The 26,587-nt window shown below is 38.2% G+C and overlaps 1 protein-coding gene across 3 annotated transcripts in view; it reads left to right on the top strand.

Annotated features, from left to right (window-relative positions):
* Positions 1-26,587, top strand: part of LOC150081710 (prolyl 4-hydroxylase subunit alpha-1-like) — a 230,337-nt gene that overhangs the window by 46,524 nt on the left and 157,226 nt on the right. For all 3 annotated transcript variants that reach the window (XM_090379579.1, XM_090379578.1, XM_090379577.1), the window contains exon 5: positions 22,570-22,730. In XM_090379579.1, coding sequence (XP_090235705.1) covers positions 22,570-22,730 — 161 coding nt within the window. The remainder of the gene's footprint in view (positions 1-22,569; positions 22,731-26,587) is intronic.

Below are 26,587 nucleotides of genomic sequence, written 5' to 3'. Positions count from 1 at the left end.
CCTCTATATATAGCAAAACTAATAATAATCATAATAATTCCATATTTTCAAAATATAAAATCTAAAAGACCAAAAAATACTGAAATTACCAAATTTTACCCATTATTATTGATAGAAACCTTATCTGACGAAACAGATAGAAACGTTATTATCTGATAAAACAGATCTTTCTATCTGTTTCAGTTAGTTTGGTTTGGCATATATTGAGAGGTGCTAGCCCCGTGACGATGTGCCTTTCAATGTAAGCCTTATTCAATAATAACTGTAAAATTTGGTATTTTTTGGTGTTTTAGATTTTGTATTTTGTAAATATGGAATTATTACGATTATTATTGGCTTTGTATGTTGCGGTTATTCACTGCCAATTTTGTTTTTGAATTTTAATCTGTTGTGATGAAGGGAAAAGTGAATCAGTTGTGATGATTTAGTTTGAAAAATAGCAATTAACATAGTTTAACATTTTTTAATACATAACATATTAACATAGTTTAAGTCTTCTAAATATAAGGTTTTTGTACATGGGAATAGAAATTCTAAAGTTACTTATAAAGACAGATGTAGGATAGATGTAATCTATCCTACATCTGTCTTTATAAATAGATGTAATCTATCCTACATCTGTCTTTCCTCAATTTGAATTTATGCTCTCTCAGGTGATTATTCTGAGCAAGAGGAAGAATCCCATCAGCATTGAGCATGCTCAAACCATTCAGAGCTTTATACACCTCAATCAGGATGCAGAAAGGGCAGGGAATGACCACCGCATATCCGCGGAGCAATATGACCTTAGTTGCCAATGCTCCTAAAAACCAAATAACAACAACAACCTCAATCAGAGATCACCTTGCAGGTGCCTAGTCTCCAGACACTGTAATTTGCAAAACTTAAGCCTTTCTTCGTATGAGCAACCCTTTGTTCCATTTACTAATCTTGTTGCCCTTCTCTGTACTCGTTCCAACAGCTCTACATTCTTCTTAAAATGAGGTCTCCAGACCTGTATACAGTACCCAAGGTGTGGCCTGACCATTGCCTTATACAAGGGGACAATCACCTCCTTATCCCTGCTAGACAAATTCCCGTGTGTCATTGACAAGACACTATGAGCTACTCTTGCAAACCATCTGCACTGCTCAGAAAACTTCATATCTGCCTTCACAATTACCCCCCAAGGTCCTTTTCGTTATCTGTCACTGTCAGTGAAGTACCACAGAGTTGATACGTTGCTCTGGGGTTGCTGTTTCCCATATGTAGTACTTTACATTTGTCAATGTTAAACTTCGTTTGCCACCTCTCAGCCCATCTGCTGAACTTTTCTAGATCCTATTGCAGCAGCGTACTGTCATTAGTGTCCTTAACAATCCTGCCAACCTTCGTATTGTCTGCAGACTTGGACATTAAGCTTGATATCTTTGTTTGTTATTTGGTTTTTAGGAGCATTAGCAACTAAGGCCATATTGCTCCGGGCATATGTGGTGGTCATTGCCTGACCTTTCAGCATCCTCCATATTTGGTAGTCACGGACTCGAACCCCAGTCTAATCAAGAAGCGTGTGCTACACACTGCTGCTCTTGCCCACATGGCTGTGGAGGCACTAAGCTTGATATACCATCTTGAATATCATTTATAAATACAGAAAACAACAATGGACCCAACACTGAACCCTGAGGGACTCCACTAATAACATTAGTCCAAGATGAGCAGTGTCCAATGATTACCACTCTGTCTTCTCCCACTCAAACATCCCTTTATCTATAGCAGCAGTTTGCCTCCAATGCCACACTGCTCCAATTTGTTCAGCAGTCTTCCATGTGCAACACTGTCCTAAATCAAAAGCCTTTCTAAGATCCAAATACAGTAGACTCTAGATTTTCCGGTATAGATGGTAAAAAATAAATCCCGGATAATCAATTTGCCGGTTAATCCAAAAATACAAAAGTCCCCAACATACGTAAGAGATACGTTCCAGGACTTCTTACTTCGTCAAGTTTTACGTAACTCGTGAATAACTAATAACATATCGCTACTATATTATTATTGACAAATCTGAATTCTATGCGTTAGTTGTTAATGTTTGGTCATTTTGATACATCTTTATTATAATGATTCCTTAGAGATGCACTGTTTTCAAACTTTTGAATAATTCCAATTTTTGTTTAACTGAAAGCACAACTCTTTTGCGTTTACCTATAATTTTCGTGATTTCTAAACAAAAAAAAAAAAAAAAAAAAAATTACTATAAAAAAAATTCAGACATCCCGACATAAATAACAAAACAAAATTTGGCCTTTTATGCTGCAACAGAACGCAGCATTCGACGCGATGCACAAAAACAAACAAAACATTTGGTCTCTTTCTCTTTTTTTTTTTTTTTTTTTTTTTTGAATGCCGTGTGTGAAGACTGCAAGATAATAGGTACTTTGATCTTCCAATGACGACTTATAATGCCACTTGTCACTTATTTACGACTTGGAAAATATCTGTTTATACCTATTCTAGTTATGACTTGAACTTTTTTTGATTTCTGGATGATTTTTTTTTTTTTTTTTAATTTGGAATTTGAAGTCTCGAAGTGTTCCGGTTAATCAAGAGTCTGCTGTATATGATATCAAAGTTATTCCCTGCATCCAGTTCCTTTGTGACCACATCATAGTAGCCAATCAAACTGGTCAGGCAAGACTTTCCCTTAACAAAACCATGCTGTGTCCGAGCTATAAGTGAAGCCTTGTCCAGATGATCTTGCAGTGCTTCCTTAACCAGTGCCTCCATTAATTTTCCTGGAATAGAAGTTAAACTAACAGGTTTATAATCACTTGTGTTGCTCTTTGATCCTCCTTTGTGAATTGGGGTCACATTTGCACATCTCCGGTCCATGGGTACCTCCCCTGAGTCCAAAGAAGCTCTCATAATTATGGCTAAAGGTTTGCTTATTTCCTTTGCTGCCTCCTTTAATATATCTGGATAGATCCCGTCTACCCCGGGTGCCTTTTTTATGATTATCTTCAACAATGTCTCCTCTACTTTCCTCTCAGTTATTACAAAATCATCTAGTTCACTGCCCCTCGACGTGGGCACCTGTACGTGGTGAGGGGACCTCCCAGTGACGCTGCTGGACTTCCAGACTAGCATCACTGGGATCCAACGCCCACAGCCTAGGTTCCGGGCTTACATCAATGGAATCCGGCGTGTTTGCCGTGCGCTGCGACCCGTGGAAATTCGGAAAGGGGGATCCTGGTGGTTGAGGGGCCCAGCTTCAATACACCACTTTGGCCCCTGCTTCGACAAGACGGGTGGTCCTGGAAGGCCCGGCTAGGATCAATCGGCTAGTAGGTTCGCCTGCGAGGGTCAACCGTGTCAATGCCACGCCCCTACCCTCATGGTCCGAGGGACAGGATTCAGGCTGGCGGCGGTGCGGGTATGGTGTCTGGGTAGCCCTGGCGTCCCACTCCCGAGCGCATTTATTGCATGCCGGGTAGTGGGCGTCCCTTTGGGCTCCGTGGTGGGTGGGGAGCCCGGGCACTGAACAATTAAATAAACTCTATGAATCCTGATAAACTCATTTCTTCAGGGGCCCCAACCCGGTCCCTATCTGCAAACATTGACGACGATCCAGATAGTACTATTAGTACAAAAAGGCAGCGAACAGAAGTAACATCAGGGCCTGTTCCAAGGTTCCTGATTATGCACTCAACCGGTGAAAAACCGATTGGTAAAATGTCGCCCTTTTTTATCCAAAAAGGGTTAGATGGGTTAGTAGGTTCACCCAAATCAGTTAAGAGGCTTCGCTCTGGAGACCTCTTAATTGAAACTAAAAATGACAGGCAATCTGAACATCTACTCCGAGTAACATCAATCGGAGGAATCCCTATAACGGTGACACCACACAGAACACTCAATTCATCGAGAGGTGTCATTTCGGAGTGGGACCTTCTCGACGTCACCGAGGAGGAAATCTGCTCCGAATTAAAACCACAGGGAGTCATTGCCGTCAAGAGAATCACTGCGCGAAGGGATGGAAAAATAGTTAAAACCAGGAGCGTTATCCTGACTTTTAACTCTCCTAAACCTCCTGACGAGATCAAAGCTGGATATATCAACTGTTCAGTGCGTCCATACGTTCCGAACCCTTTACGGTGTTTTAAATGCCAGAAGTATGGACACTCTCAAATGGCCTGCCGTGGAGTCCTTGCATGCGCACGATGCGGTGCAAAGGACCACGAAACAACAGCATGTTCAGCCGCAAAACCCACCTGTATTAACTGTGAGGGCGAACATCCGGCCTACTCACGAGCATGCCAGAGGTGGAAAGAAGAAAAAGAAATTCAACGGCTGAAGGCAGAGCTAAATATATCATACCAGGAGGCAAGGAAATCGGTCAAACCCCTGAATATCAACAGACCTACCTACGCCCAGAAGGTAGCAGGGAGATGTTCCGTCGGAACTCAGACGGACATGACCATTCCTCCCAAGGAGTCTTTCACTCCCATCGCGCGGTATCTCTTAAGTTCGCAAAAACCTACACAGAAGGACCAATCAGCTGCCACTCCTATATCGGTACCTCCTAATGCTCCACAATTAACAAAGGTAATTACGAAAGAAAAGAATAAGAAAGGGGAAGTCCCCCCTACTACCCAAGAAAAAATGGATGTCGAGCAAAAGGAGGTACCCGAAGAATCAGTCTTGGAACTCTTTGCGGAGGAAGAAATGGACACGGGACAGCGTCCATTCTTCCCCAAAAAAGATAAATCCAAGACTGATAAAAGTAAGCCCTCAGCACCTCGGAAGCCGCCAGATGGACCCACCAAGCCAAAATAATGGCTAAATTCCTACAATGGAATTGTCGTGGATTCCGGCAAAATATGGATGACATCAAGGCCCTCCTGCAAAAGCACGAGCCGGTTTGCTTTTGCTTGCAGGAGACATATCTAAAGGCAAATGATGATCCCACCATGCACAACATCACATTTTTTCGAAAGGATAGAATTGCGGACGGCCCTGTACATGGGGGAGTGGCTATCCTTGTGGGTAACCAGACCCCAGTGCAGCCTTTGCTAATTACAACCAGCATAGAGGCTGTTGCAATTCGCCTTTCAGTGGGATTTCTATTAACTGTGTGCTCCATTTATTTGCCACCTGGGACTGACATCCCCCAGGCAGACCTTGATGATCTCCTTACGCAGCTGCCACCCCCTTTCTTACTTCTCGGGGATTTTAACGGACATAACACCCTGTGGGGTAGTGCTAACATCAACGGAAGGGGACGAGTCATAGAGCATATGCTCAATGACAATGACCTTTCCCTTCTAAATACTGGAACAAACACCTTCTTCCACATGCCTACCCGTACTTTTTCTGCCATTGATCTCTCTATCTGCTCCCCTTCTCTACTCCCTTCACTCACTTGGGAAGTGGAGGAGAATCCGTACGGAAGCGATCACTTCCCCGTGATAACCTTGTTACACAGTGGGAGACCATGTCTTCCTTTTAGGTTACCACGGTGGAAGATTGATCAGGCTGACTGGACTGCCTTCCAACATCAGGCAAATTTTGATCTTAGCACAGTCAGTCAAGAGTCTATCAATGTTGCAGTTAAGTACATCACAGAAAATATTGTCCAAGCAGCTGCGAATGCTGTTCCCAAAACGTCTGCCCGGTTTCCACCATTTCCTAAACCTTGGTGGAATTCCCAATGCACAGCGGCAAAAAAGGCTCAAAACAAAGCGTGGGGGATATTCCGCCGCTATCCCACCACGACGAACCTTATAACCTTTAAACGTGCACGAGCCAAAGCCCGATATATCCGTCGTCAGAGTCAAAAGGAATCGTGGATCCGTTTTACATCATCTATTAACCAGTCTACCAACTCTAAGGTAGTCTGGGATAAAATCCGGAAAATGAAGGGAAAATATACATCCCACCCTTCTTCAATCCTAGATTATAATGGATGCGCTATTGCAGATCCAACTGCAATAGCCAATGCTCTTGGGGAAACATTCTCTAACATCTCCGCAACATCCTCGTACTCCCCAGAGTTCCTGGTCCTGAAAAATAAAATGGAAAAACAAGCACTTAATTTTAAGACCAAGGGCCTCTATCCCTACAACGGGGCATTCACAATAGAGGAACTGAAAAGAGCCCTCGCTCTTTCCAAAGCAAGTGCTGTTGGGCCAGATGGCATCCATTATGAAATGATTAAACATCTTTCACCAAATTCTATGGATTGTCTGCTCCTTCTGTATAACAGAATCTTTACTGAGGGGCAGTTTCCGGATTCCTGGCGAAAGGCAATCATTCTTGCCTTTCCTAAGCCAGGAAAGGATCCAAAAGTTACCACCAATTATCGTCCTATTGCTCTGACTAGCTGTCTGTGCAAAATCCTGGAGAGAATGGTCAATTCTCGTTTACTATGGTATTTAGAATCAAATGACCTTCTCTCCAGCATCCAGTGCGGCTTCCGAAGGAACCGGTCCACTTTGGACCATCTTATTAGATTGGAAGCATCCATCCGGGATGCTTTCCTAAAACGCGAACACTTGGTGTCGGTGTTCTTTGACATGGAGAAAGCGTATGACACAACTTGGAGATTTGGCATTTTAAAAGATCTGCATAGCCTTGGCCTTAGAGGGTATCTCCCCTTTTTTATTCAAAACTTTTTAGCCAATCGATCTTTCCAAGTTCGTGTGGGATCCTCACTCTCTCGTCCCTTCAGCCAAGAGGAGGGAGTACCACAAGGATCAGTATTAAGTGTCACGCTTTTTGCCATCAAAGTCAATTCCATCACAGAACAACTTCCTCCAACTGTAAACTGTGCCCTCTATGTTGATGACTTTAGCATATTTTGTCAGTCATGCAACATGAGGGTTATTGAAAGACAACTGCGGAAAGCCATTGATCGCCTTAATTCCTGGGCACTTGGTAATGGCTTCAGGTTCTCGCCGGAGAAGACCGTTTGCGTACACTTTTGTCGCAAGCGTAATCTTCATCCTGAACCTGAATTACGGCTCGGACAAAATGTTATTCCAGTAGTGTCAGACACAAAATTCTTGGGACTTGTGTTTGATAAAAAGTTGACTTTTCTCAAACATATTCGTCAACTTCGTACAAACTGCACGAGGGGACTCAATATCCTCCGCTCTCTCTCCTCAACGCGTTGGGGAGCAGATCGATGCACCCTACTACGGCTTTACCGTGCACTTGTACGACCCAAATTAGACTACGGGTCCCAGGTATACTCTTCAGCTAGAGATAGTGTCCTCCGATGGCTAGACCCTGTCCACCATCAGGCTATCCGTATCGCTACTGGAGCTTTTCGAACATCTCCTGTCCAGAGCTTATACGTCGAAGCAAACGAACCATCGTTATCCCTTCGACGTAAGCAGTTGTCTTTAAACTATGCTTTAAAGTTGAAATCCCTGCCAGACCATCCTACGTGGACATCGGTTTTTGAGCCACGTTGGGAAAACTTGTACAATAACCGTCAGACTGCCAACCGACCTTTTGGTATTCGTATCCAAGAGCTAATGAGTGAGTTTAACATCATGGTAGACAAGGTGGCACAAACACCAAAAGAAACTACTCCACCCTGGCATGCTCATCCCCCACCGTGCGACTTTTCCCTTAAGAAATGGGTAAAGTCTGAGACCTCATCATCTGTCTACCAGCAGCTCTACTCTGCACACCAAGCTGAGCACTCAGACTTCCTGCCCGTTTACACAGACGGCTCGAAGTCTGAATCGTGCGTAGGATCTGCTGCTGTCTTCCCGGACACTATAATATCTCAGCAGATTCCTCCCGAATCCAGCATATACACTGCAGAGCTGTATGCTATAGAGCTAGCCTTGGATCACATTCGAACTTGTCAATTCCAAAGGTCAATAATATATTCTGATTCTTTGAGTGTATTACAGGCTTTATTATCTACGAGATATAATTCTCATCCAGTTCTTTGTCGGGTTCAGCAGAAGAGACATTCTCTTCATGAATGCAAGTTTGATATCCGCTTCTGCTGGATTCCTAGCCACATTGGGATAAAGGGAAATGATTTGGCTGACGCTGCAGCCAAATCAGCAACACCCACTCATAATCGCTGCCTGTCAGTCCCCTATACAGACTACAGGCAAATAATACGCAAAAAGATATATTCCCAATGGCAAGAACTATGGCAGAGACAGAGAACAAATAAATTATATCAAATAAAGCCTGTAATAGAAACATGGCAGTCTAGTCTGCGCAGGAATCGGAGCGAGGAAGTTGTTCTTGCTCGACTCCGCATAGGACACAGTCATCTGACACATTCCTTTCTGCTGAGGGCTGATGACCCTCCTATGTGCGAGTATTGCGACACCATTTTATCAATAAAGCATATTTTAATAGATTGCGTTAATTTTACCCATGTTCGCAATATATATTTTACCGCTTTTACTCATCCGACTGAGCCTTATACACTCAGTCAGATTTTATCAGACAACGACCACGTGTCAGCAGTTTTTAAGTTTTTACAAGCTATTAATATATACACACATATATAAATTGGATCATTTATTTTTAAACTTATACTGCTTTTACACATTGATATATATATATACAAATAATTTGACGAGGTAACCTTTTTAAAGGTTACCAGAATTCATTTTTAGTGTTATTTTAATCATTTCCTGGCGCAGTATAGCCTTAGTTGTTTTTGCGCCAATAAACACCAAATCAAATCAAATCAAATCAAATCTAGTTCACTGCCAGAATTTAACTCACCTCTGGCATTCCCCTCCCTGAATAACTCCTCACGGGTGAAAAAAAGATGCAGAATACTCATTTAGTTTGTTAGCCACCTGAGCAGGATCATCAACGGTTGAACCATCAATATCCAGTGGACCAATCTGATTCATCCCTTTCCTTTTAGAGTTTACATAGGTAAAGAACTCTTTGTTGTTTTTCATTGCATCCTTTGCCAAGGATTTCTCATAATCTGCCTTTCCCTGCTTAATCTCCTTTGTGACTTGGTTACAGACCAGCTTATATCTATCATAGGCTTCAATGTCACCCATTAATTTATATGTATCCCATGCATTTTTCTTCTCTTCATTATGTCTCATTAGTTCCTCTGACATCCATTTAGGCCTAACAGTAGCCACCTTGAACAATATTTCTTAGTTGGTATGTAAAATTTAGCTTCCAAGATAAATTCTTTGAATGCTTCCCATTTTGAATTTGCTGTTGGTAACATCATCAGTTGGTCCCACTGTATAGAATTTAAATACTGTCTGTCCATCGTAGTCGCCTTCCCTTTACCCCTAATGGTGGTTACCTCTTTGAGTAAATCCCACTTCAGCACACTGTGATCACTGCCACCTATTGGTTCCTTTATCTGCAGATTCTTAATTCATGAAGAATCACTACTGATAATCAGATCAAGAGTATTACTCCCTCTAGTTGCCTTCCGAACATGCTGATGTAGAAAACAATCATCCAATAAATCCACAAAAGCCTTGCTAGTGTGAGTAACTAACCCACAAATTCCAGTCAATATCTGGGAAATTAAAATCCCCATTATAAGACTCTCTGATTTACTGGCCCACCCTATTTCCCTGTACAATTTCTTATTATACTCATCAGAGTAATTAGGCCTATAACACACACTCCTACTCTCAATTTTGATCTCCCAATGGTTACATCACACCAAACTGACTCGACACTGCACTGTCCAGCGATGTCAGCTGGCTTCACTTCCTTGGATTTTGTTTCTTAACTAATAGCATAACCCCTCCTTCCTACCTATCCTGTCTATCCTTCCTGTACACTTTGTACTCCCCCAAATTCCAGTTCTGCCTTCCTTATATCTGTGTTACACCACGTCTCTGATATCCCTACGATATCTGCCTTTGATGTTTTGAGCAATACCTCAAATTCATCAAATTGATTTACCAAACTCCTAGCACTGGTGTACATACAAGTATACATGCACCTGTTCCTATTCTTAGCTACCCTAACACAACCCTTGTGTTTACTTGTACCACAATGACTCCCAGCAGTCTCTGAAATACCCTGCATCTTGTTTTTCAGGCTGCTGCTCATTCCAATAGAAGCAGTGCAAGAATCACTTTCACCTCTGCCAGTGGCTACTGTTAATCTATTAGTCCTTGTATCCCCCCAAGCTAGCAGTTTTCCGACCCACTAACACTGCCTCGATAGCATTTAAGTGTATCCCATTCCTGTAGAAGCAGTCTCTCCTGTTAACAAGTACAGACCTGGCTGAAAAAAATTCTACCCCTTGAGCCTTGCACAGTCTTTCCAGGGCCGAATTGATCAACAAGGCTCTCATCATATACTCCCTCCTATTGTGTCTGGGCTGAATTGCAGACACTTTCAAATTCAACCCTAATTCACTGCTTTTTTTTTTTTTTTTTTTCAACAGTGACCTGTACTTGTTAAGTAATTAACAACTATGTATGGTCTGAGAATGGGTTCTGGCAAAATTCCTGAAATGTTACCTAAATGTATTTGAATTTTGTTATTAGCTAAATAAACACTCGTAATGTTCACATGGTATTAGAGTGGTCATTATGGAAAACTACCATGTAACATCCTTTTCCAACGATATAGTCAGTTTTTTCTATAATAGATAATAACCTCTGCATGCATTTTGAATGAACACAATCTTCTGGGACATTTAATTTTGTTTTACAAGTCATACAGACAAATGGCAATCTAAAAGCTCTAAAAACATTCACCAAACGTGCTATGTATCATTTTCTTTGTCTAATGTTTTTTCTTCATGAAATCCAGAAAGCAATCCCTTTTGTATTATTAATGTACTGCTAATCGTGTTCATGAATAGCAGTAGGCATAAAACTTTTATGGCTCTGAGCCAAAATCTGTCCTGCGTAATAAGCATAGTGAGTGCCTAATCCAAGACCTAAATTTACAGTTTTTGAGTGGTTTGCTGGATTTGTCCATTTTCCTAAACAGAGCCAGAAAATGGGTGATGTGCCATTTAATGGACTTCCAGATTTGTGAAGTTTGTCACCTAGAGATAATATTTATAACTATACTATGAATGTATAATTTAGAAAAATAACAACAATTAACAGTTGTTATTTTTTTATTAACAATTCTGTATTGTTAATAAAAAATAATTTTCTACACTGCAGTGTGGTAGTGACATTTTTTTAAGCAAAAATGTTCTTGTATATTCATATACTACATAAATTCTTAAGTATGGTTCCTGAAGTGCAGTCTGCTCTCCTGTGTATTGCAGTAAAGATGTTATTTTTTTAATTTTCAGTTTTAAAAATGTTTTTTTGGTTTGCATATCTTGCATAAATCTTATGATTATCCCAGTTGGCATGTATTTTTGGGAGTGAATAATTTATTTTTTGTTGGAAAATATCCCTCTGTTATACTAGACTTGGCACACGTAGGGTCCTGAGCTGGATATCATAATTCTTCTATTTCTTGGTGATTCCCTTCTACTTCTGATTGTTTCTCTCTCTCTCTCTCTCTCTCTCTCTCAGGGTAACTCAGAATTTTTTTTTTTTTTTTTTTTGGCTGGTGCAGAAAAAGCCTTAGGCTTTTTTATATGGCTAATGATGATAATAATGATAATATCCATGCAAAATTGTTCCCGATTTATGAACCTTCACTTTACAGATTACGTTTCAGGAATGCATGGTGTTCATAAATTGGAAGGTTAGTGTAATCTGTTAACAGATGTCTCACTGTAGTTTGTTTATACATATCTATGTATCTAGACAAGACTGCAGCAATAATTCAGACACAGCATGAGTTTGTTAAGGGAAAGTATTGTACGACAAATTTGGTTGGATATTATGATGTGGTTACAAAGGAACTGGATGCAAAAAATAATTTTCATATCATATACTTGGATTTCAGGAAAGCTCTTGACACTATTGCGCATGGAAGACTACTGTACAAATTGGAACAGAATGGTATTAAGGGTAAGTTGCTAGAATGGTTAAAAGGATGGTTGAGTGGGATAAGACAGAAGGTGGTAATCAATGGGTGCTGCTCTTTGTGGACTAATGTTATTAGTGGAGTCCCACAGGGTTCGGTGTTGGGTCCACAGTTGTTTTTTATATTTATCAATGATATTGATCAGGCTTAGTGTCGAAGTTTACAGATGATACAAAGGTTGGTAGGGTTGTTAATGACAGTAATCGCAGTGTGCTACTGCAACAGGATCTAGAAAATTTGGGCAGATGAGCTGAGAAGTGGCAACTGAAGTTTAACATTGACAAATGCAAAGTACTGCATATGGGTAGAAGTAACCCCAGAGAAACGTACCAACTGTGTGGTACTACACTTAAGGTGATAGAAAATGAAAAAGACCTGGGAGTAATTGTGCAGTCATATATAAAATTTTCTGAGCAATGCAGACAGGCTGCCAGGGCAAGTCATGGGGTTTTGTCAATGATATACATGAATTTTGCTAGCAGGGAAAAGGAGGTGATTATCCCTCTGTATAAGGCAATGGTTAGCCCATGCCTTGAGTACTGCATACAGGTCTGGAGGCTTCATTTTAGGAAGGATGTAGATTTGCTTGAGTGTGTACAGAGAAGGGCAACAAGATTGGTGAGAGGAATGAAGGGATCCTCTTACGAAGAGAAGCTTAAGTTCTGCAAATTGCAGCATCTGGAGACTAGGCACCTGCGAGGTGATCTGATTGAGGTGTATAAGGCCTTGAATGGGTTGAGCACGCTGAATTCTGATAGGATTCTTCCACTTGTTCAGATTACGAACCTAAGGGAGCATAAATTCAAATTGAAGAAAGACAGATGTAGAACAGATATGCAGAAATTTGCCTTTAGCCAGCAGGTGTTAATTTCTGGAACAAAAACTTCCATCTGTCATTGTGGAAGTTAATAGGTTAAATTAATTTAAGGAGGAACTGGACAAACATTTAGATGGAATGGTTGTGTGAATTTTTTTTTTTTTTTTGAATGATGCTACATAAGCTCATACTCTTGCTTTCTTGCATCACTTACCACAATTACTATTACTAAGACAGTTGTAGAATAAATGTGCAAAATTTTGCATTTAGCCAACGGATACTTGATTACTGGAACAGACTTCCATCTGTTGTGGAAGTTGATAGCTTAAATAAATTTAAGGCAGAACTAGACAAACATCTGAAGTGACCGAATAGGTGAAATGGGAAAGGGTTTTTTTTTTTTTTTTGGCTGATGCTGTATAAGCTTGCTTTCGTGCATCATATGCCTCTGCTAATGCTAAATGTTAGTGCTAAGTAAATAACAAGTTATTTCATTTGTCTCATTAATAAATTCATTTGTATTATAATTATCAATATTATCTCTAGCAGTTCTATAATAATTAATAAAAGGATATAATGGTACGTTATAATATTTAATTGTGGTTTATTAATTTTATGTCAGTAAGACTAGTAGCATTTTTTCTAATATGAACTTTGAAGGAAATTAGCAGGTGACCCTATGATCCAGATCTTGTTAAAATGGTCAGCATTTATGAACTACGCATTAAATACTGTGTCCACTTTTGTATGATCAACATACGTAGATAATTAATTTTGAAATACCTTTTCATTAAAGTTCAAAAATAAGATTCCAATTAATGTTGAGTGGTTAGTTTATTTAATCAGTAAATTCACTTCCCAGTGACATGCTTTTTTCATTTATACCTCTCATTTATATCCCTTCATTCAGTCTGCCAAAATAAAAAATCAAGGAATAGTTAGCAAGGCAAGGAGAAAAAAAAAAAAAAAAAAGCTTGTATACTTAAGAAGATGAGATACACAAAACTGCAAAAATACAATAGGCCTTATGGAAACACTGTTTTGCCACTTAAATATTAATTTAAAAAAAAAGTCTTATAAACATTAACTTTTGCACTCACTGTATTTAAAATATTCATTAAGAAGGATCTGGCACATTTTCTTCACTGATTCTCTTTCCATATTGTTCCCAATATTATTTATTGCAGAGAAATTATTTTCTATTCCGGTTGGAAGACCTTCATTAAATCTGTGCAGTTCATTTACTACTTTCTGAGCTTCCTAACAGGTAGAAAAATTAATTCCTTCTTCTGTATTGTGATCTTCCTTTTCACCTGAATTCTAAATGGGAAACCTTCAGAGACTTAATTTTGGAGGCTACTGGGCTTTTCATTCCAACTAAGAAATACTGTTCAAGGTTTAGGCCTAAATGGATGTCAGATGAATTAATGAGGCTTGTGGCAGAGAAGAAAAATGTATGGGATGCATATAAAGTATCAGGTGACGCAGAAGACTAAGGAAGATATAAACTAGTCTGTAATCAAGTCACAAAGGAGGTTAGGCAGGCGAAGGCAGATTACGAGAAATCCTTGGCAAAGGATGCAAAGTAAAATAGCAAAGAGTTCTTTACTTATGTAAACTCTAGAAGGAAAGAGATGAATCAGATTGGACCACTTAACATAGATGGGTTGACTATTGATGACCATGCTCAGCTAGGTGATAAACTGAATGAGTATTTTGCATCTACATTCACACATGAGGAGTTATTCAATGAGGGGAGTGCCAGAAGTTTATCAAACTTTAACAGGGAGCTAAGTGATTTTGTAATAACTGAAAGAAAAGTGGAGGAGAAATTGTTGAAGTTAAACATAAAAAAAGGCACATAGGGTGGATTGGATCTATCCAGTTATATTAAAGGAGGCAGCAAAGGAAGTAAGCAAACCCTTAGCCATAATTATGAGAGCTTCCTTGGACTCAAGGGAGGTGTGCAAATGTATCACCAATTCACAAAGGGGGTTCAAAAGGTGACACAATTAACTATAGACCTGTTAGTTTAACTTGTGTTCCAGGGAAAACAATGGAATCACTGATTAAAGAAGAATTGCAGAATCATCTAGACAAGACTGCAGTAATAGTTAACACAAAGCATGGGTTTGTTAAAGGGAGGTCTTGTCTGACCAATTTGATTGGATACTATGATGTGGTCACAGAGGTACTAAATGTCAAAAATAATTTTTATATCATATACTTAGATTTCAGGAAAGCTTTTGATACTGTTGCACATGGAAGACTGCTGTACAAATTGGAGAGATATGGCATTAAGGATAATTTGCTACAATGGATAAAGGAATCGTTGAGACGACAGAGAGTGGTTAATCAATGGACACTGCTCTTCTTGGACAAATGTTATTAGTGGAGTTCCCCAGGGTTCGGTGTTGGGCCCATTGTTGTTTTGTATATTTATCAATGATATTTATAAAGGTATATCAAGTTTAATGTCCAAGTTTGCAGATGATACAAAGTTTTGCAGGATTGTTAATGACAGTAAAGACAGTATGCTACTCCAACTGTATCTAGATAAGTTGTGCAAATGGGCAACTGAAGTTTAACATTGACAAATGCAGAGTACTGCATATGGGTAGCAATAACCAAAGAGAAGCATACCAACTGTGTGGTACTACACTCAGGGAAGTGGAAAGTGAAAAAGACCTGGGGGTAATTGTGCAGTTGAATATGAAGTTCCTTGAACAGTGAAGACAGGTTGCCAGGTCAGGTCATGGAGTCTTGTCAATGATATATATAGGAATTTTGCTAGCAGTGACAGAGAGGTGATTATCATGTTATACAAGGCCACACCTAGAGTACTGTGTACAGGTCTGGAGGCCCCGTTTTAGGAAGGATTTAGAGTTGCTAGAACGAGTACAAAGAAGGGCAACAAGATTGGTGAGGGGTTCTCTTACCAAGAAAGGCTTAAGTTCTGCAAATTGCAGTGCCTGGAGAGTAGGCACCTGCGGGTGATCTGATTGAGGTGTATAAGGCTTGAGCAAGCTAAATGCTGATTGGATTCTTCTTCTTGCTCAGATTAAGAACCTGAGGGGGCAGAGATTCAATTTGAGGAAAGACAGTGATATAGAAGATGTGCGGAAATTTGCCTTTAGCCAGCAGATAGTTGATTGGTGGAACAGACTTCCATCTTTTGTTGTGGAAGTTGATAGCCTAAATAAATTTAAGGCTGAGCTGGACAGGCATTTGGAAAGAATGGAGGGGTGAAATGGGAGGGGTTTTGGTTTTGTTTTTTTTTTTTTGGTTGATTCCGCATACATTTGGTTTCTTGCATCGTATGCCTCTACTAATGCTACCTTCTTTTTATGTTTTTATCTGGGGAAACTATCTCCACATCGGTTAAACACATTGCACTAATGTCAGTACCACTATCAGCATTTATGAAATCAAATCAATTTGCTTCAGTTACAAAGAAAAGCAGAAATTACAGCATTCCTAGAACATTTATATCTGACTGATCCTCTACAACAGAACTTATTATTGAAAATCCAGCTAACCTGAAACAGTCATGTCTGTTTTGTAAATTTACTAGCCATCTACTACTTATTTTAAATTTTTCAAAATTGAGACATTTAGGAAATTGTTTAGCCTATCCATAAAAAATGTCCTGCTTAAAGGAATTTTCTTTTCTCAGCACTGAGAACAATTTTAATTACACAACGGTGTATTAAAGTACACATGTGGATAACCTGCACTTTTCAATTGTTTCTTACTGCTGAGGGATTGGATATGCTATGCTTGCTTCCCAATTTCATCATTATATGCTAGATAAATTGAACATATTGTGAGGAATCTCAAATTCAACAGCAGTAAATTCAGCAGAATTTTTGTTGCTCTTTTTCTAGGGCCAGAATAACCAATTTTTAAAAATATTTGGTGTTTGGAATGACCAATTTTCAACAAAATTTTATCCTACAGAGTGCTTCAACTTTCACTAAATGAAGCATTATGCATGTCTGCTCTAGAAACAAGCTAACAAGAAATGTGCTGGCAGTGGGACAATTCTCATGTAACATTCTGTAAGTATATAAATTACTCTAACTTTGAAATTTTATGTACTACTCAGAAACTGCCAAAACAATTCATCCTGAACAAGAAGAATTACTATAACAGTAAGGGAATTTCATGTAAGACATAATGACCAGAAGATTACCTGATTTTTTTCAAAGTAAATCAGTGTAAGAGAACGAGAGTAATCAAGTGAGCATGTAAATGCCTCTTGAATTGACATAATGAAAATACCGCAAATGCACTCCATGCCAACTTATGTTTGGATTTAGCTCAACCGAGAATTTTGTTCTGACTTAGTTTTACAGTACCACATTACAAAAGGCATCTCCGTAGCCAGGTGGGCAGGAGCAGCAGTACGTAGCACATACTTCTTGATTAGACCGGGGTTCGAGCCCGTGAGCCACCAAATACGGAGGATGCGGAAAGGTTAGGGAATGACCACCGCATATCCCCGGAGCAATATGGCCGTAGTTGCTAATGCTCTTAAAAATCAAATAACAACAACAACATTACAAAAGTATCAAGTTATTGAGACTTACGCATTAAGAACAGCATTAAGTACACTTCATATGGCAGTTTTGACAAGAAATAATCTGAGTTCAACATATCAAGGACTTTGACCTATCAAAATGAAAGTTATTGAGAGTGTACTATAACTAGTGTGTACAATAGTTGGCTTCCTTAACATTGTTTCCTCTTATCTGCAGTCTTTGCAACTGGATTCTGTATTAAGAGTGCAGTTTCTAAAGTTGACCTTGACCATTAGCTCATGAGTGTTTTACTTCTAAAAGTTTTTCATTTACGTAGCTGATATTTTCTTTCCTTTTGCGATTCTTGTATAATGAAAATAACTAAACTAAAATTTTATATAATTTTCCAGTTTTCTGTTTTTAGTACAGTAATATTTCATTAAAACAAGCTCTCTGGGATGCACAAATCATTTTGTTGTACTGAAATTTTATTCTTAAGGAGTATTGCCAGAGATTTTTTTTTTTTTTTTTTTGTTCAAATAAATTCTGCTTCACTTTTCTAATATATGGAAGTAGTGATATCTGTTTTATTTTACTTAAATATTGACTTTAAAATCAATAAGTAAATGAAGTGACTAAATATGTATACTACAAAGTAAAAAATATTTTGATCAGCTAGTACCATTTTGAATGCATATTTTATTTATAAGAAATACCATACATTCAGAAATATGGTACAATAGAAAATTTTATTGTTACTTTTCACATATTAATACATTAATTTTGTTTTAAATGCTTAACTTTCTTTTCTATATTAATTTGAAAATTTAGCTTTAGTGCAATCAAAAAATGCATCTGCGAGATTATGCTAAGTTGAATTATTACCAGTTCAGATACTTTTTTGCCAATCAGTTGAACTGCTTAAAAATATTTCTTGAGCAAAAGACTTGAAAACATTAGATCACATGGTCTCTTTGGTTATAGTCCCATATCTGCTTTTCTTATGTTTTCTTCAGTTTGTTTTCTGTTTTCTTTTGTTATGGTCCCATATTTGCTTTTCATGTTTTCTTCGATTTGAAGAATTTTTTTATAAAAAAATTAATTTTATTAATTATTTTATTAAATTTTATTTTTTAATGTTTTTATATAAAAAAAATTAAAAACAAGTGAAAAAAGAAGTAACTATCATTATCCAATTCATCATTTCATGTCATCTTAAATGGTGCTAGTATGCCATACTGTTGCTGAGAGAGAGAGAGAGAGAGAGAGAGAGAGAGAGAGAGAGAGAGAGAGAGAGAGAGAGAGAGAGAGAGAGATTGACGATGTGATACTGAATCCTTCGCTGTATCTTTAAACTGTTTTTTTAATTTAAGTCAATGCTCCCACAGCCATATTTACAGTATATACTAGGCACTTCTGTAGCCAGGTGGGAAGGAGCAGCAGTGCATAGCACATGCTTCTTGATTAGACCGGGTTCGAGCCCATCACCACCAAATACGGAGGATGCAGAAAGGTCTGGGAATGACCACCGCATATCCCTGAGCAATATGGCCTTAATTGCTAATGCTACTAAAAACTAAATACAGAACAGTACTAAATGTTTTAGTTTAGTACTAAAACATAGTACTAAACAGTACTGTTTAGTACATAGTACAGTACTATGTACTAAACAGTACTTATTTATAAATTTACAATAAAGTTTTTTTTCTTGTTATAAACCAGTACATTTTAGGCATAGGTGTACTTCAAAAAATTCAATTAACAAAAAATTGAGTGCCCTCAATTTTTTGTTAATTTTGCAATATGTTGAACTAAACAAGACTGACAAAGCACTAATAATAAAGGAAATAAGCCAGGTGCTAAAAATGTTTTTGTTATAGTGAAATTTTCATTGAATTGTTATTTTAGTGTATGAAAGATCTAATAGTTCTCATCTGAAAAAGTTATGGTGTAAGGATCTCTTTTGGAGCTTAATTAAATCTAAAATCATTTTTTGTTGTTCATTTTCTCTCTCTCATGCACTGAAATAATTTGTTTCATTTTGATTTTTATGTTTTAATATTATGTTTTAATATTATATATTTCTAGTCATGTTTTAATTTTTGAATGTCCATAAATAGGATTATATACTTAATCTAAAAATTGTTAAATTTGCAATTTCAACAATTTTAGATTAAGAAATTAGAGGAAAAAAGCATAGAGATTACATCTTGAACCATCCATATAGAATTTGCATTATTTACTGATATAATATGCATATACAGGTTGCAGAGAAACTCTACCAACAAACTTGAATAGGTGATAGATGGTACCAAAAGAAACATTTTTGTCAAGTAAACATAGGTCATAAATGAGTCATTATAGCAGCAGAAGCTGCAATAATGACTCATTACTCTATTAAAGGGTTGTAAAAATCAGAACAACACATTCAGAAATTTAATGTCATTTAATAATAATGCATACAAACTATTTGCTGTTGCACACAAAATAGAAAAAACAATTCATAATGTTCCTCACACCGACGCATCATTGAATGTTAGGCGTTGGAAGTTCCTAGGATTGTCTCGTATCTCTGCACTTGCTGCGACAATCAGTGTTATAAGTTCCTTCGCTATGTCAACTGGCATTTCATACACAAGAGTCTTCGTGTATCCCCAGAAGAAAAAGTCCAAACAAGTCAGATCAGGCAACCTTGCTACAGGTCTACCTTGAACAGTCCATCTGCCTAGAAAGGTTGTATGTAAGTGTGTGTATACACATCTGTCAAAATGTGGTGGTGTGCCATCGTGTTGGAACCACATTTGTGCTCGGACAATCAGAGGAACATCCTCCAACAACTCTGTAAGCGTCTGCTCTATGCTATTAGCATTAGATATGTACCACTCCGAGGACCTCTCAAATCATGTGTATGTTAATGTTGATGGTAGTTGTACGTTCGAGCACTGTGTTATGGATTGTTTTTTTCTATTTTGTGTGCAACAGCAAATGATTTGTATGCATTAAATGAAATTAAATTACTGAATGTGTTCTGTACAGCCCTTTAATAGCTTCTGCTGCTATAACAACTCATTTACGACCTATGTTTACTTGACAAAAAATGTTTCGTTTGCTACCCTCTATTACCTGTTCAAGTTTGTTGGTAGAGTTTCTTTGCACCCTGTATATAAATTTAATTTTTTCAAGAAATCTTTCAAAGCACAGAGATTATATAGTGGCCGACAAAAAAACTGCATCATCTTAAAAAAAGTAACATTTGTAGTGAAACATAAGATATTGTTTGATTACAGTCATTTTGTTTGTAGCAAAGCAAAGGTATTATATCAGATAACACTTCTATTGCATTAGACAGTAATTGCAAGGTATTGCATCAGTCTTTTCTATAAATATGGCGCCATATGTTCAATTGACACCAAGAAAAAGAAGTGTAGCTGTTGCTCTGTCCCAGGAAGGGTTTTCTATGCATGTTATCGCTGATAAAATAGGCTGCCACCAGTCAACAGTATCCCGGGTGCTGAAATTAAAGCATGAAACCGGTGATGTGAAGAGAAGACCCTGGATTAGGCCGTAAGAGAGTGACTACGCCTTCCCAAGATCGATATTTGAAATGGCTATGCCTTGTAATTGCCATGCTGGTGTTCCTGATCTAAAACTGAACTTTTAAATGGCCTCTGGTGTTGAAACAAGTGCACGAACTATCCAGAGATGGCTTTCAGAATGTGGTTTGCATGCCTATCGGCCCAAGAATCAGCCTTTGTTGACCCTGCAAATGAGGAAGAAGTGACTTGCTTGCGCTAAAATGCCATGTTTCATGGACAAAAGAGCAATTGGACACCGTCATCTTTTCTGACGAATTGAAATTCAACCTGCATGGCTCGGATGGGAAGCGATATGTCAGAAGACGAAAATTGGAGGCATATCATCCTGACTGCATAACACAGACTGTAAAGTTCCCCGCCGGTCAGATGGTCTGGGGATGCATAACAAGCAGAGGGGTGGGGTGAATTGTTTATTACGGAACGGTGAATGCAGAAACCTATACTGCCTATCTTGGAGGAGTGCCTGAAACCTGTTATTAGAGATCACTACACAGACGTCCGAAACTGCATTTTTCAACAGGACTCAGCACCTTGGCAAAATGGTAAGTTTTATGCTATTTAGATTTAATGATTAGTTTGTCTTCTTGTCTCACAAGGCTTAAAACATACTTACACCAATGTTTTCCCCTCTTTTTTTTTTTCTCCCTTAAGGTGCAGTCATACCTCAAAAATGATGGCATTAGTGTTGGACTGGCCCAGCAACGGTCCAGATTTGAACCCTACTGAAAATTGTTGGTACATAACGTTGTCTAAAATTGCTCAGAAAAGCCAACAAGTAAGATTCAGCTGCAGGAGAGCATTGTAAGGGTGTGGTACCACGAAATTGGGCAACCGTAACTCTATGCCAGATAGTTGCAAGGCTGTAATTGCAGCTCGAGGAGGAACAGCAAAATATTGAGTACATATTTTGCTGATTTACAGTACATAATACTATTATTTTAACTTGTCATTTGTTTGTTTGTACGCGTAAATGCAATAAAATGTATGTTTGGTTGTTATGATTGCCATTTGCATGATTTCTCATATTTCCATTAATTACACAATTTACCCTTTGGGAAGATATTTATGGCAATTAGGTATATCAGGTGGAGTGTTTTTATTGGATTTCATTCACAGAGATATATATCCCATCTAACAAATGCATTTCGAACATTTCTGCAACCCACAATGCAGCGCAAAACATTATTTGCAAAATTCACAAGTGATGCAGTTTTTTTGTCTGCCACTGTATCTAGAACAATCTTTATTGTAAGGTGCAAAGGTACATGCAGGTACCCTGCCTTTACAAAACCCTTCCAGCACTTAACCAGGGGTTAATCATACAGAATTTGCATAATTTGAATCCATATAGAATTTGCATAATTTGAATCCATATAGAATTTGCATAATTTACTGATATAATAAAAATTAATCTGTGGTTTGTTATTGGATAGTTTACATGCCAAACAACTTCTAATAGCAGTAACCCTGATTCTAGATTCTTATTAGGTTCTATAGAAAAAAAAAAGCACCTCTTGCCCCTTCACTTAAAGAAATCCTTGGTGGTTTGTGCAACTACTTCTTTTGTTATTGTTTTTAAATAGTTGCTTTTAAAAATTAAGTTTATTGAAAAACTTTTGAAACTAATGATTTTTGAATTAAGTCAGTAAGTATTTTGAATATTTTGCAGCTGGAGACTGTTTTGAATTAGGTCGCCAGTCTTATAATAATGGTGATCATTACCATACTGTGCTGTGGATGCAGGAGGCTTTGGATAGAATAGATGAAGAAACAAATAAAACTTCAAACAAGGCAGACATATTAGAGTACCTTGCCTTTTCAACATACATGGTAAGAGTTCGGTATTATTACATTTTCATGTTAGTATTTATATTAAGCTTAATTTTTCAGATTGAGCTTATAAAAGCTCAAGTCTATTTGTGAGTGAAAACTTTCCATCAAAAGGTGTGCATTTACCTTTTTATAGAACAGGCAAGCTGTTCTATACAAACTACAAGGTTTGTGCAAGAAAACAAAGGTATTCAATTTCAATGATATTCATCTTCAGTTGCATTAATGTGCATTATAAATAAACATCACTTCACATTTGTAATATTCCCCAAACTCCAGAAGACCATTCTGGTGATTAATGCCATCTCACTGGTAAGAGAAAATCTGATATATTTTGAAGACATTAAACTTGAATTTCTGTAGATTTTAATTTTCAGGAAATGCATATGAAAAGAAGTTGTTCCAGAAAGCAGAAGTAGCAGTGATAAATGAGGAAGAAGAAAGGTTGGTTCTGTGAGTTTGGTGTTGGACAGTGAAAGGATATGACTGCTTATAGCATATGTTTGGACTGGTTTGGAGAGAGTTAAGGAATTACAGATGCTAATTTGGAAGAACAGTGCCATTGAAGTATCTATTGAAAAGGATGCAGCAGAAACTGAATGTCTATTAGACACAGATTGGAGAGACTTTGTAAGAGACAGGACATCATTTAACCTGACTGAATAGAGTCCAGAAGCTTGAGCGAGGTTTTGAGGAACCATCCCAGATGTGGAAACAATATTTCATGCAGGGTGGGTTTAAGATTTGTAAAGGGTGAGTAATTGTTTAGAAGAAAAGTAATACCAAGATTGCAAAAAAAGAACTTTTTTTATGCAGAGGAAGCAACATTTGTGATGTACTTATGCCAATAGAGAAAGTGAGGATAACCTCTAACAAAGATGTGTGATCTTGTCTATAAATCTGAGTGTCATTGAAGATGGGCATAGGAGAAGTAAACTTTTTTTTTTTTTTTCCAAGAAATAAAATAAGACCGAGTTTTAAAAGGATTGAAGTTACTAAGTTTTCTTTTCCCCATTGAAAAATTACTGGCAGATCAGCATTTAAAGACTGGTGGTAGATATTTGAAAAGTTGAGGCTGTTTGTGCAAGGCAAAGTTTTTTTTTTTTTTTTTTTTTTTTTTTTTTTTTTCTGAAAATGTAAGCTGAAATACGAGGGGATATCAAAAAGTTTGTATCCTGACCTAGATGAAAAATCAGTAGGAAGATGCCGTTTTTAATATAAGTTTTCCACATGTGAAATTTATTCCTATAAGGTGATCGTACACCATCTGAGGAAGGACACTATGGTTGACAAAGTGGTGTATTGAGCAGTGAACAAGTTCCTGCATTTGCAGGAAAAGAAAGCTCAGGAAATTGGCAAAGAAATGAAAGCTGTGTATGGGCACAATTGTTCATCCTATGACACTAAAAAGGTGGAAATGGGAGTTCCAGTGCAAACGTACAAGTGCCTTTGATGAGCCAAGAGAAGGAAGGCCATCAACATCCACAGACATTGAGATGGTTGCAAAGGTTGAGCAGCTGGTGCTGAGTTACAAACGTGTGACAATTCATTTCATTGCAGATGCAGTGGGAATTAACATGCCCATAACATTTTACGTGACCATCTGCACGTCTAAGGTCTCTGCACGATAGGTTCCGAGATTGCTGATGCCTTTGCAAAAGCAATGTCGAATGCAGTGTTCTCACCAACTGTTGGATTTGTGTAATGTGGATGTTGAGAACTTTTTTGATTGGTTGGTGACAAATGACGAATTCTGGTTGTACCAGTATGAACCGGAGTCTAAAGACATGTCAGTGAAGTGGAAGCATGCCTCCTCCCCACCTCATCAATGAAGTGGAATCGTGGTTTCGGGCAAAAAGTGCAGACTTGTGAACAAGGCATTAAACAACTGATCCATAAATGGGAGAAATGTGTTATTTTACATGGAGAGTACATAGAAAAGGATTAAAGTTCCTGTGAAGTTTATCATTCTTGGTAGGGCTATTATTTCTAGGTAAGGGTACGAACTTTTTGATACCCCCTCATACAGTGTGCTGTTATCAACAAAACCATGGACAGGATTTCCAGTTCTCGGAACAGGGCTTTTAATGTATCAAGAGGAAAAGAGTGGGAGAAAGAACTGAACTTTCAGAAACAGGAGCATCATTTGAGAAGTTAGAGTGGCATCTTCCATCACCTGCAATGAGCATTCACAGAGAAAACCCATTGCAAAAATAAGTCAGCAGGTCATAAGACTGAGGCTTGTTTATAAGACCTTCATACAAAACATGCTTAAAATCCATAGAAATGTCGGCAGAAACTGTTTCACTTTCATCAAATTTTTGCATTGAATTTGCCGAAAGATCAGTTTTTTTATGTAAACCCCAAACACGAGAGATATTAGAACTATAGTACTTAGTACCGTGCTTGGGTTGGAGGTTGAGAAGACGAAAGAAGATATTTGTTGACATTGGACTTGAACTTCCATAGACTTTAATTTTCAGGAAATACGTATGAAGGAAGGTTGTTCCAGAAAACGGCAGTTGAATGAATAAACGAGGAGTAGGAAAAGTTGGTTCTGTGAGTTTGAGTTGGATAGTAAATGGATGTTGGCTGGTGGCGGCACGTGTTCGGACCGTTTTGAAAGAGAGAGCGGGAATTATAGAAGCCAATTCAGAAGAACAGTGCCCATGGAAGTATCTGTAGAAGAGGCATGCAGCAGAAACAGTATGTCTATGAGAGAGCGAGTGGAGAGACTCTGTTAGAGATGAATCATTAATTAACCTAACTGCCTTCTTCTGAATGGAATCAAGAAGAATGAGAGAGGTTTTGGGGGCACTACCCAGGATGTGGGAACAATATTCCATGGCAGGGCGGATTTGTGATTTATACAGAGTAAGCAGCTGTTTGGAAGAAAAGTAACGCCGAGAGCGAAAGAGAAAACCAAGTTTTTTAGATTCGGAAGAAGCAATATTTGTAATGTGCTTGTGCAAAAGAGATTAGAAGTCAGGGTAATCCCCAAAAGAGATATATCATTTTTCCTAGAAATCGAAATGTCACTAAAGATAAGCATAGGAGCAGAAGAATCCATTTTGTGAGTTAAGACAAGACTGAGTTTTAGATGGGTTGAAATCAACTAAGTTGTCTTTCCCCCACTGGAGAATTACCTGAAGATTGGCATTTAAGGAAATGGTAGCAGATTTTCGAGAAATTGAAGCTGATTCAGCAGGACAAGGTTTCTCAAAATGGAAAGTGGAATGCAATGTGCTATCATCAGCAAAACTATGGATAGGATTTCCAGTCGATGGAAGAAGGTCATTAATATACAAGAGGAAAAAGAGTGGGGAAAAGAACTGAACCTTGGGGGAACACCGGCATTAGTGGAGAAGTTAAAGACAGAGCCATCTACCATCACCCTTAGTGAGCGATCAGAGAGAAAACTGGATAACCAATTACTAAAAACAGTTGGCAAACCATAAGATGGAAGCTTGTTTAGAAGACCTTTATGCCAAACATGATCGAAAGCCTTTGAGATGTCAAGAGCAACTACTTGTGTTTCCCCGAACATGTCCATTGAATTAGTCCGTAAATGGGTAACATAAGCAAGAATATCACCAGTGGATTGACACTCACGGAATCCATACTGGCGATCGTTGACCAGATGAAAGGTTTCTAGGTAGTTTAAGAGTTCGGTTAATTGGTTTCTCCATTACTTTAGGAAGAGTAGAAATAATTGCAATGGGACGATAATTGGATGGGAGGGATTTGTCACCCTTTTTAGGAAATGGCTGGATATGAGCAAATTTCCAAGCAGAAGGAAAAACACCTTTGGAATAAGAAAGTGAAAAAAGGCAGCAAAAAATATGAGTAAGTTCAGG

The sequence above is a fragment of the Mastigoproctus giganteus genome, chromosome 8 (genome assembly GCF_048544385.1).
Source record: "Mastigoproctus giganteus isolate SK-2022 chromosome 8, ASM4854438v1, whole genome shotgun sequence".
In the NCBI taxonomy this organism is placed as follows: Eukaryota; Metazoa; Arthropoda; class Arachnida; order Uropygi; family Thelyphonidae; genus Mastigoproctus; species Mastigoproctus giganteus.
Note: the sequence above shows the minus strand (reverse complement) of the source record. Positions and strands in the feature narration are given on the sequence as shown.